Source organism: Plecotus auritus (assembly GCF_963455305.1).
Source record: "Plecotus auritus genome assembly, chromosome: 6".
In the NCBI taxonomy this organism is placed as follows: Eukaryota; Metazoa; Chordata; class Mammalia; order Chiroptera; family Vespertilionidae; genus Plecotus; species Plecotus auritus.
Genome location: NC_137773.1, coordinates 175,193,183 through 175,205,986, shown reverse-complemented (window position 1 = coordinate 175,205,986; position 12,804 = coordinate 175,193,183). Strand labels below are relative to the sequence as shown.

Sequence of the window (12,804 nt, the reverse complement as noted above, 5' to 3'; positions counted from 1 at the left end):
CTCCCCCTTCAGGAGGGCAGCGGCTCGCGGATGACAGCCGGAAGCGGGAAAGATGCGCGTGAAGAAGCACCGGGCTGTTAATGACGTGTTTGGGAAACATATTACCTTAATAACGCCGGGGACGGGCCCAGAGGGGGTGACAGAGGAAGGTCAGGGATCTATGCTCTTTAATATCACCTTCCTCTCCAGAAAGGCTTCATCACATCGACAGCCACGTCGTCCTGCGTGGGCAACGGTGGAAACGAGGCGGTGAGTACGGCCCGTGACACCGAGTGGGCAACGCGGGCCCTCAGTGCCAGGCGGGCGGCTGTGTCCCACGCGCTGCTCACTGGCCGCTGGTGGTGACCGTCCACATTGGCCGCTGGTGGTGACCGTCCACATTGGCCGCTGGTGGTGACCGTCCACATTGGCCGCTGGTGGTGACCGTCCACATTGGCCGCTGGTGGTGACCGTCCACATTGGCCGCTGGTGGTGACCGTCCACATTGGCCGCTGGTGGTGACCGTCCCATTGAGCAGAGTCAGCACCGCACGAGGCTCCGGTGCCGGAAGAGGACGCCACGCCGGGCCTCACGCTCCATGACGTGGCCTCGTCTTCTGTGGGCCTTGTTTTGCTGATTTGATGGATCAGCACTCAGGAAATAAACCATCGGTTTCCTTCCACAATCGAGTGCTTTCCTTCAAGGGAAGCGCTGGATAAGGGGTTCAATAGCACCAGTAGGAAGGTGTTATCCGTCCTACAGCATCGGGAGAGAAGCCGGAAAGCGGACCCGCCGTGCGGATGATTTTGGCTGTCACATCTGACCAGCGGAAGGAGCCCCACCCCAGGTCTCTTTTAAATTTGGGGTTGTATAGATATAAAACGACAACATTTTTTTTTAAAACCAGTACTTATGTTCTCATTTCTACAATTAATGGTCTTCAAACTTTTTTGAAAAGACTTTTAAATTGATTTTTAGAAAGAGAGGAAGAAAGAGGGAGAGAGATAGATCGATGTGAGAGGAAACATACATTAGCTGCCTCCTGCACACCCCCCACCGGGGACTGAGCCCGCCATTCGGGCATATGCCCACCGGCACAGGACGATGCCCAACCAATGGAGCCACACTGGCCAGGGCTGGTATTTAACTTTGTATAGACTTCCAACCTTTCCCCCTCTGAATACACATTAAAATCTTCCTTAATAAAGCATCACCAGTGCAACTAACGTCCCACCACAACCTGCGATAGACCCCTGAACTTGAATTTGCTGGGTGCGCGTGCAGAGTTCTTCGGGGCAGCACAGGGTTTCTCCATGGATGGTCTGGTGCCACCAGCTCCAGAGTCGGTCCAGGTCATTTTGGATGCAGCGCAGCAGGTAACTATGGTAACAGCAGCCCAGCTTCACGCCCTGCCTTTCCTTCATGCCCAGGAGGGGATCCGAGGGGGTGGTTGCTGTTACCACATTATCGGCCTGAACTACACCCTGTTCCTCTTCCCTAGGACCCACGCTGAGAAACACCTGTCAGGTGAGACCCGCACAGCAAACACCTGTGTCACGCCGGGCGTGGCCCTAACCCTGCTGCGGAGAGACAGCGGGGCAGTAACAGCGCTGCGTGCCAGCGGACCCTCCCTCCATGCCGCTCTGTCATGTCGACAGCCGCCCAGCCCTCTGTTCAAAGGCCGGATGTTATGCTTTGTGTTAGGACTCGGGGGAGAGGTTCAGGGGTCTCATTTGAGAACTGTTCTTGCTTAAAATTAAAACCACTGCCTGGCCGGAGTGGCTCAGGGGTTGAGCGTCGACCTATGAACCAGGAGGTCGCGGTTCGATTCCCGGTCAGGGCCCATGCCTGGGTTGTGGGCTCCATCCCCAGTGGGGGGCGTGCAGGAGGCGGCCGATCCATGATTCTCTCTCATCGTCGATGTTTCTATCTCTCTCTTCCTCTCCCGTCCTCTCGGAAATCAATAAAAATATATTTAAAAAAAATTGAAACCACAAACTCAAATCCTGAACACACTAGAATCAGCTTGAAAAAATGAAACCAGTGCAATGTAGGAAGTCAGATGAGGGATGGAATTGAGAGCCCCTTGGCGCCTGCCGGGGTCCTGAGGTCGGGAGCCCTTGCCCCAGCAGAAGGGGAATATCTACCCATCAGAGGTCGGCCTTAACCCTCCTGGCCCTGGGGTGGCGCTCAGTCCCACCTGCTCCCCCGCTCCTTACTGACCCGTGACCTTGCTGACCCGCTGTGACCTTGCTGACCCGCGGTGACCCGTCCGCACCACGGGGGAGGGGTGGGGAGGGAGAGACCTGGGTTTTAAAAGCGGTGTTAAGGACAGAATCACAGTGACAAGGTCAGAGACGGCGTGTTTTGATGGCTGACCTTCCGGGCGTTTCCATCACATTCACACCAGGAGATGAAAATGAACACAAGGGCCTTCTCTGATAGGTTAGTCTCTGTAGCTTTCCAAGCTGAATAAATCCAGGCCGGGTCCTGTTGCGGTTACGCTGCCCCATGTGCGTGAGGGCGGGGCTGGGCCCTGGGCCGCCCCTCAGTCCTGGGCAGGGGTCTCGCGGGGTTCCGAGCGGTTTCTCGCCTCTCGGGCTTTACGGGGCCGCCGGACGTCCCTGCCCTCCCCGGGGCCTGGAGGGCCCTCGGCGCACCCACTGCCCGTGAATGCTGATGGGGTCAGGACCAGGGCTGGCAACACGTTCCCTCGGACGCCCCTGACCTCCCACAGCAGCCATCTACGCACGACGTGACCAGACAAAGCTCACATTTGTCTTTCTTCCCACTTCATCTAGAAGAATAACGGAAGGGTTAGAGGACATCTGTGGGGACGCCCACCCCACCGAGCTCTAACTCTGGAACCAACCAGTTCTGTCTGGCCACAGCCGGTCCCTGCTGGTCTCAGCCATCCTGTCTGCTCAGCCCTCCCCTTGCCCCATCTTTTGGGGATTTCAGTTTGTTTTAAAAATATCTTTTTAAATTGATTTTAAAGAGAGAAATATTGATGTGGGAGAGAAACATTGCCTAGCTGCCTCCTGCACGCCCCCTGCTGGAGATTAAGTCCACAACCCGGGCATGTGCCCTGATCGGGAATCAAACCGTGACCTCCTGGTTCACAGGTCAGTGCTCAGCCCCAGAGCCACACCGGTCAGGCAGGCATTGCCATTTTATTAAAATATAACAACAGCTACTACTGTTTCCGAAGTCCCAGGCACACGCTAAACACGTAACACGGATAGTTATCTCAGCCACCACAACAACCCTATGTGTACGAGGTCGGCAATGCTTGTCGCCATGAAGGCTGGTTATGTGTCCAATGTCCCGGGGCCAGCAAATGGGAGAAACGAGGCTCAAAGCCAGATCTCTCTGACCCCAAGCCCCACCCTTAACTGCTACTGAAGGCTGCTGCCTGCATCACCCTCTCCATACCTAACAGGTACTCTGTAAGAGGGCTCAGCGTGACAGCTCAGATGCCCGGGTCCTGGCTGGTCACGGGGCCCCCTTCCTGGCTGAGGGCTGCCCAGGGTCCTGGCTGGTCACTGGGGCCCCCTTCCTGGCTGAGGGCTGCCCAGGGTCCTGGCTGGTCACTGGGCCCCCCTTCCTGGCTGAGGTCTGCCCAGGGTCCTGGTTGGTCACGGGGGCCCCCTTCCTGGCTGAGGGCTGCCCAGGGTCCTGGCTGGTCACGGGGGCTCCCTTCCTGGCTGAGGGCTGCCCAGGGTCCTGGCTGGTCACTGGGCCCCCCTTCCTGGCTGAGGTCTGCCCAGGGTCCTGGTTGGTCACGGGGGCCCCCTTCCTGGCTGAGGGCTGCCCAGGGTCCTGGCTGGTCACGGGGGCTCCCTTCCTGGCTGAGGGCTGCCCAGGGTCCTGGCTGGTCACGGGGCCCCCCTTCCTGGCTGAGGTCACAGACATTAGCAAAGGGCTCCGCTGGAGTTTTTTTTACCAGCGCCCTCTAAGTGCCTGCCCCATTGCCCTGTGAAGCAGAGAGAACATGCGGTCAGATGCGCCGGTGCCATGGCCCCGAGTGGATAATTAACAGACTGAAATCACGGAAGTCATTCTAAACACAGACCTACTTCTGGCTCCGGGCTTTCCAATTTTCACCGGCACAGACACGCGTGTTTCGCATAAAAAGGCTTCCCCGGAGGATCGGACTTGTCCAACTTCCCACGTGACCCCGGAATATGTAATCGGCTGATTCCTAAGGTTCCTCCAGAAATCAACATTGAGGCCAATACCCTTTCTGGCCATTTTCCTTTGCCTGAGGCCCTCTCCCTTCACAGAGGGCGCCACGCAGGGGCAAGAAGGAAGAAATAGGAGGTGGCCCAGGCATACCTCTTATGGAGAAACAGAAACACGCGTGAGGGAATCCTGGTGCGGTGGAGAGAAACTACAGGCACACGGACCAGGATTCCCGGGTTCACGTCCCTTCTGCTTCTCGTGACCTCGAGGGAGTCCCCCCCCCGGATCTCCACGTTCCTCCGTCAGAGCATCGCCAAGATGCCTTCCACTCAGAGATTCTACGAGGAGGCGTGAGATAAAGCGGCAGAAATGCAGGTGACATGTCAACGAAAACCGCACCCCTCACAGCTCCCACTGGGGGCTCAGCCCAGCCCAGCCCATCAGCCGGGTGCGGTGCTGGGAGCGTGGGGGACGACCAGGCGCGTGGGAATTTCTACTCCCTCAAAACCGGCCGGGTGGGCGGGGTGCCGGCCGCGCAGCCCAGAGGAGGCTGTTAGTAGATTAACCCACAGCCTCAGCCCCCAACACCCGACGGCGCCCTCCCGGATCGCCACTGTTGCTGCTGAAACTATGTCGGCTGCAAACAGCCTGGGAGTCGTGGGTTTTCAGGGTGCCGGCACGGTGCTCCTAGGCACGCGTCTGGAATCTACGGAGACTTGAGATTTAAGGGAAGGACTGGCGGTACCGTGAGTTACAGCACCAGCATGGGCACAGGGCTGTGGGCCTCAGAGCTGTGCGGGGTGATTCTGAGACGAGAGAGCCTTTCCGTCACATCCATCCCCGGCACGCCCCTCGGGACCCTCCGTCGCCGCGTGTTTGCCGGGACGCGTTAACCTAGAAGCAGTCGGCGACCTCCGGGGCCTTACCCTTCACCACGAGGCTCCCCGTGCTGCTGGCCGTCCCGAAGTGGTTGGTGGCGACGCAGGTGTAACTGCCGGCGTCGGCTTTCGTCACGTTGAGGATCCTGAGGCTCCCGTCTTCCGAGACGGTGATTCTGAAATCAGAGGGAATAAACCCCGCGGTGAGGTTACCTCGCAGGACCGACCGGCAGTTATTTCTGTCGTCTTTCCAACGAGGAATCACGGTCGCATCACTGGACAGTTTCCTCTCTCTCTCTTTTTTTTTAAGTTTTAATTTAAGAAAAAGGTTTTAACTTTTTAAACATGTCTCCCTTGGTTTTAGAGAAAGGAAGGGAGAGGGAGAGAGAGAGAGAAACGTCGATGGGAGAGAGACATGGATCGGCTGCCTCCTACACGCCCCCCCCATGGGGATTGAGCCCCCAACCCGGAATTGAATGGGTGATGACTTGGTTCATGGGTTGACGCTCAACCACTGAGCCACACTGGCTGGGCGCTGATCTCATCTTTATTTAGGATATTTGCCCATGTTCACTATGCATATAAGTAGGACATGTGACTCACTGTAGTCACCATTCCATTTGTCTGAAAACTGCCAGTGAGTGAGGAGTGAGGGAAAATCCCTGGATGGCTGACTTTCTGCATTTTTGTTCAAAGTGTTTTCTTCCGGACGAGCAGCGTCAGTTAAATGAGATATTGTTAAGCCTGTTTATGTCTGAAATATGTCAGACAGCGAATGCATTTATAGGAAGAAGCAAGAACCGAACTTGAACAAAACCGAAACCAGCCCACCACCTGGTGGGACTCTGGCAGGATGGCGAGTGTGGACGGTGCATCCCAGACCCCGCGATGAGGGCAGATGTGGACCACCTGGTGGGAAGGTGACGCTCCCGACAGACACCTGGGCCAGGGAGGCTTCTGGAGAAGCCGGTTTGCAACACGACCCCGCAGGAGAGGGAGAGGCAGAGACGCCGACAGCCGGGCTCAGGGTGGTCGGAGGAACGACCGAGGCCCACGGAGAGCTCGGTCAGGGTCAGCGTCTGCCCCGTCTCCACTGGGGCGTTCAGACCTAGCTGCTTCCTTCCGTGTCCCTGCCGCCTCCTTCTCACGGGCCTACCACAGCCTCCTACACGATCTGTCCATTTCCTCTCTGGCTCCTCCAATGCCTTCCTCAGTCAGTGGCCAGATAATCTCTTATTTTATTTTTTAAAATACATTTTTATTGATTTCAGAGAGGAAGGGAGAGGGAGAGAGAGAGAAACATCAATGATGAGAGAGAATCATGGATCGGCGGCCCCCTGCACGCCCCCTACTGGGGATCCAGCCTGTGACCTGGGCATGTGCCCTGACCGCAAATTGGACTGTGACCTCCTGGTTCATAGGTGGACGCTCAACCGCTGAGCCACGCCGGCCGGGCCGGATGATCTTTTAAAACACAAATTGGATTATTGGGTGGCACCCCCCACTCCTCAGACTCTAACCACTTAGCACACCGGCCAGGGCCATGTTTGTTTCTAGATAAGGTTTTGAAGTTTCCATTTCATTTTAGTTTCCCTGCCTTAGCCTATTGGCCGATAGAGGGAGTCACTCTAGGGTCAAGCCTCAGGCTGACCTGTGGCAGGGCCTCAGCCTGGAGGGCAGAGCTCTCTGAGCATAATTAAGCCTGACCTTGTAGGCCCCCCTAATTCCTTCCTAAATAGCTAATGGGCTGTGGGAGGTGCAGTGAGTGTTGCCAAAACAAGAACATTTGTATACATGTTAATCCACCCATGTTTTAACCAGACTATAAAATAAAGCATCAGCTTGCAGGCTGGGTCATCTGTGTCCTCATCCAGGCACAGGAGATCCACCCAGCCCCAGCTGTATTCTCTCGTCTGTCCTTTCTTCAATCCTTCACCGCCCCTCCTCAGGTTCACCCTTGGCCGTGCTGGCGCGGCACAGGCCGACCGGTAGCTATTAGCTTGATATTGAACATGGTGCTCCTCTGAATACTCGTGAACAGTGATCGAAGGAGATAAAAGGAACTGGAAATGTAAATCCGCTCCTGGCTCAGAGCAGGTGGGTCTCCTTTGAAATCATTGATGGTATCAGAGGAAAGTAAAAAGTGACAAAGCAGAGAGAAGTAAAAATAAAAGCGAGACACGGGACTCCATTTTCCCCCACACAGAGAGAGGTCATCTGACTCCCCACACGGTACATCACCTCCTGCAGGGAGAAGCGGCTGTCCCCACCCCCCCCCCCCCCGCCCCAGTCACCGGGGATTTCGGACCCACAGAGGATGGGCAGATCTGGAATTCTGCCATAAATCGAATCTCTCTCGCTTCATCCGAGGCTCTGGGCTACAGACACAGAGGAGCTGGCCTTGTCAGTCCCATAAATCACAGCTGGCCGGTGGACCCTGGAGCTTTAAAAATGCTGACCTTTGCTTTTGGGGCCCAAGTGACAGGTGACAAAAGCTGCCACGGGCACAATAACCCACCACCTGCAGGAGGGTCATCCCCAAATGGGGACCGGGGTTTTCTGAGCAGTTCTGCACGGAAGCCACAGAGATGAGGAAGGGGCGGCGTGTCCACGCCTGCCTCGGGGTCCCAGGGGACTCGGCCCTCGTAAGTGAGTCCCTTTGACGTACAACATAGAGGGAATGATGGGTTCCTGTCTCCCTCTCAACAGGCAAGCAAGGGATGGGTCACCTGGCCCGGCCGGCATGGCTCAGCGGTTGAGTGTCGACCTATGAACCAGGAGGTCATGGTTTGATTCCCGGTCAGGGCATGCGCCCAGGTTTTGGGCTTTCTCCCCAGTGAGGGGTGCGCAGGAGACAGCCAATCAATGATTCTCTCTCATTATTGATATTTCTCTCTCTCTCTCCCTTCGTCTCTGACATCAATAAAAAAATAATTAAAAAAACACATGTGTCTGGTCCAGGGGCAGAGATAGGAACTCAGGTATGTCGGTGATCAGGGAAGTTTGACAAGGATGGGGGAGGGGCGTGGGTGGAAAAGAACAGGTTGCTGTGAATCTGACCCAGTTAAAGCAAAACACAGGACAATATCGGACCCTGTGTGTGCCGCGTGTGTGTGCAGGGCTTCCCCGCACACCTTCCTCTAACAATCAGCGCACCACATTTCTCAAAAATCTGGTCCATGAGCCTCTCGCGGTCGGTCGGTGGAACTTGGAAGGATGATGAAAGGAATTTAGTTAGGAATCCTGAAAGCACAGGGTAACCTCGGGCAACACACCAAATGCGCAGCAATTCTTTTCAAAGAAGGCAGTGCAGTGAATTATTCAAATTGGATAACTCTGATCTTAACAAAACGCGATTGGCTGGTATCAGGCCAACAAAGCGTGCCCTTGTCGCTTGATCTGTGCCTAATATCTCGGGTCAATGGGACACAGAACTGTGAGCCGGGGTTGCCTGGGCCGGTGATCAGAGCGAGATGGGGAACTGAATAGACATTTTCTTTCGTGCGCAAGTGTCCAAAACCAAGGAACAGAATGACCATGAACATTTATGAGTTACAGCGCGGGATGAAAAACGCCGACGTTAACAGCAAGTTCAGCTCTTAACATCGAGGGGACCCAGACCCACTTGGCTCACTTGGCAGCGGTCAAACAGCCCAGGAAGGCAGATGAAAAGAATGGAAACCACAGGGGGTCTGCATGATGAGCCAGCCAGCCGGAATTACAACTGCAATTAGACCCCGTGCTCCGAACAGGAAACCCGGGCTTTTTCTGCAAGCAAAGCGCTCAGGGCCTTCAGCACCGGCCTCCAGGATGACGCAGAGGGCGCACCAGGACAGGACAGCCTCTAGCCCAGGGGTGGGCAAACTTTTTGACTCGAGGGCCACAATGGGTTCTTAAACTGGACCGGAGGGCCGGAACAAAAGCATGGATGGAGTGTTTGTGTGAACTAATATAAATTCAAAGTAAAGGAGCGGAGGGGAGAGCAAGAGAACCCTCCGCTCTTTCGGCTCCGCGGGCCGGATAGAACACCCGAACGGGCCGGATCCGGCCCGCGGGCCGTAGTTTGCCCACGGCTGCGAGTCTAGCCAGTCTCCTCTCTGCTATTTACCACCCAGTCTGCAAGTTTTTACAGCGTCTTTTCTTGTTGTCGTTAATCCTCACCTGAGGTAATTTTTCCATTGAATTTTAGAAAGAGTGGAAGGGAGGGGGAGAGACACCAAGAGAGATACACCGATTGGTTGCTGCCCGCAGGAGCCCTAACCAGGGCCCGGGATCCACCCTGCAACCCAGGTACGTGCCTTTGACCGGAATTGAACCCGGGACCCTTCTGTCCACAGGCCAATGCTCTATCCACCGAGCCGCACCGGCCAGGCTTCACAGCATCTTAGTCCCACTGCAGCCGGAATGCCCTGCCATTCCCCAAGTCCCCGTGGGGGAAGAAACCCCTAAAAGTTACTGGAAAGTGAAGGCCCCAGGGATGAGGAACCATCTGCCTTTTATGAAACGAAGCATAAAATGTACTTTTAGAATGGAAGTTTGCCTTTGTGCTTTTCCACGGTGTCTTTCTCCAGGCGACGCGCCCCAGGGTCTCCACGTCTACCGAATGACGTATCCCCAGCCCTCCAGCATCACACGCTGTCTTTACGTTACGGGTACAAGCTCGCCTCGTCTGGAAAAATGTTTGGTGAATGTACATTATGGCATGCTGGGCTCCCGGCCAGCTCATGTGATACCATCGGATCACTTCCAGGTCATTCATGAGGGTCGGCCGGCAGAGGACAGGGAATGAAGAAAGGCCACGGACAGATGTGTGTATTTATATGAAAAGCCCACCTGGGAAGAGGCTGTTGCCACATGCCTTTGAGTTTCTCTACCCAGCGAGCCATTCCTGGGCCATCCTGTGCCCATGGGGTCCTGGGCATCTCAGAATGAGCCCGGAATCACTAGCCATGAAGAGATGGGACTTCTTCCTCATTTTTGTAGCCTCTCTGATGATAAGACGAGGGAACCCCAAGTCCTCCGTGCTGGGCCTGCTCCGTGGAAGCCTGGGCGGCATCAGGCCACAGCTGTTCCTGGACACCTGCCCTCTGAGAGGCTCCGGGGAGGTGAAAGGCAAGCAGGCACGCCGCTCCGGTCACTGGGCCCTTGGGGCGTGGATGTCGCTGGCGCACCTGTTGCACCTGGTGAATGGATGCGCCGGGGAGGTGACGTGCACCCGGGTGGAAGGTGCACCATCACTGTTCGGGGGGTGAGGGACCCCAAGTTACACTCTCAGCTGTGTCATGAATGAGTGTTGAATGAAGGAGAAAATTTTAAGCTTTCTAAACCTTGGTTTCCTCACCAATAAATGAAGCATTGGGCCCGGCTGGCCGTAGCTCAGTGGTTGAGTGTCAACCTAGGAACCAGGAGGTCATGGTTCGATTACAGGTCAGGGCCCATGCCTGGGTTACAGGCTCAAGCCCCAGTAGGGGGCGTGCAGGAGGCAGCCGATCCATGATTCTCTCTCATCCTCGATGTTTCTCTCTCTCCCTCTCCCTTCCTCTCTGAAATCAATAAAAATATACTTAAAAAAAATAAATGAAGCCCTGAGTCACTTTAGAGACTTAAACAGCTTAATGGACAAGCAGGTGCTTTGAGCACTGAGCGTGCAGGGTTTGCCCCAGGCTGGTGTTCCTGTGATAAGCTCGGGATTTCTGGGTCCGTTCTCTAAGTCTGGCCCCCGGACCAGCGGTGCTGGGATGCCGGGGGGCTGCTAGGAAATGCAGGATCCCGGGCCCCAGCTCAGACGTTCTGAGTCAGGATTTTCATCTGAAGAACATTCCTCCATATTTGCATGCTCCCTGTTAGAGAGTAGAAATTTTTGAGCGTGCTTCCTCCTCGTCGATTTAGCCTTGAATCCCAGCTGCACCTCACAAAATAGCCTTGCAAGATAGGACACTGTCAGCTTTCTGAAGAACAGGATGACCCTGTGAATAACATGGTCGTCAATGGCATGACCCTGACGTTGCTTGGGAAAAACTGTTCTGCCTTAAATTGCTTGCTCTGCAAAAACAGGATGTGGGAAATGTGCTTAAAAGCGGTCCTGCACAAAGGGTCGGGGCTTGCTCTCTGGACTCCCTGCGTGGAGAAAGGCAGAGCAGTCGCCGGCCGGCTAATAAAGGCTCCCCAAATTTTAATTTGGTCTGGACTCCAGTGGTTGTTCACTTGCGTTCGCTCCACAATACTCCTCAAAGTCAGAGACGCCCTGAGCCACTTAGGAGCGGACTTGGACCGAGTCTCCTGGTTCTCAGAGGGCAATGCGTGGGAGAATCGATACAATTACTAAGCCAAATTAGTGGGAAAGAAATATAATTTGAAGTCTGATTTATTCCCAGGGGCTACTCATCACTAATTGATGGCCCAGGACAATTGGGCAGCCCGCTCCAACCGTCCTGTGAAGAATCAGCGGCCACCTTCCCCGTGTCCTCGCCCCGAGAGCCACCGTGGGCCCCCTCAGCTTCCATCCTCCAAGTCCCACTCTCCCATCCATTCCCGCGTGCTTCCGTTAGCGGCAGGCATTTCTGTCCATCGCCACAGAAGAATGCGGACACGTTCGCCCTGGGAAACAAAGGCCTTAGGGGGCCGGGGACTATGGGGACAGGAGAGGGCAGCCTTCCGATATTTAGAAAAATGTTTGAGAAAATAAAGCTGAGATTTCTCCTGCACCACACCGGGGAGCTGGCTTCAAACGCAATGACAAAACCCTGTTTATGGATGAACATGTTGATAAATAAAAATTCCCTAAGGGGTACAATTCTCCACGGCAGGCATGAGCTTCTTTCTTTTCTTAAAAAAATTGATTTTAGAGAGAGAAAGGGGTTGGGGGGGGAGAGAGAGAGAGAGAGAGAGAGAGAGAGAGAGAGAGAGAGAGAGAGAGGAGAGAGAGAGCAATGTGAGAGAGAAATATGGATCAGTTGCCTCCCGCATGCAACCCAACTGGGGATCAAACAAACCCACAACCTTTTGGTGTTCGGGATGATGCTCTACCCAACCGAGCCACTGGCCAAGGCAGCATGAGTTTCTTTCACTGGAGGCATTTCAGCACGAGAGAAAAGGACGGGCTAGCTTTTCTTGGAGGCATTTAAGAATCAGAGGGATGCCTAAACGATGTTTAAGGTCCAGACACCTGCTAACTCCCAAGGTTCCAATGACATCGCGCACGCAGTAACTTACATTTTCAAGTGTAATTGTCTCTGGCATGTTTCCGCCAGGACATGCTCCCCGAGCTTGAACAGACTCCGGCGAAGAAGGAAAAGGCCACGGGTTTTATAGGAGGTGCCACTAAGGGCAGGAAGACAAAGATTTCCGGTATCAAAGAGACTAAAACCGTTAGGGCATGTTTTCTAGGCCGATTTCTCTTTAGAAAACGTTTCTCAAAGGTTATTCTGTGCAGATGGCTTTGTTTCCACCCTCAAAGCGTGCGTGACGCGGTGGCTCAACCACCATCCGGCTGCTTCATTCTCTCCAGGCCTCACTGACAGCGCTGCAAAGAGTAGCAACAGCCCGCGTCTCCCCGGCCATCAAACAGAGCCACTGTGTGGCCGAGAGGGTGGCTGTGTTCTAATGTTGAGGAGGTTTGGTTCAGGGGTGGGTACGTTCTCTCCAGCGGGAATTCAGTAACACTTTAGAGTAGGCATTGGAGGCAAATAAAAATATTTTTATTTTTGGGTAAGCCATGCATGCTCTCAAGGGTGGTCACTTGTGATACTGAAGCTATTTCTAT

General features: G+C 54.8%; 1 protein-coding gene across 3 annotated transcripts in view; it reads right to left on the bottom strand.

Annotated features, from left to right (window-relative positions):
• Positions 1-12,804, bottom strand: part of CNTN4 (contactin 4) — a 476,106-nt gene that overhangs the window by 35,013 nt on the left and 428,289 nt on the right. For all 3 annotated transcript variants that reach the window (XM_080672715.1, XM_080672714.1, XM_080672716.1), the window contains exon 13: positions 5,091-5,218. In XM_080672715.1, the coding sequence (XP_080528841.1) occupies positions 5,091-5,218 (128 nt within the window). The remainder of the gene's footprint in view (positions 1-5,090; positions 5,219-12,804) is intronic.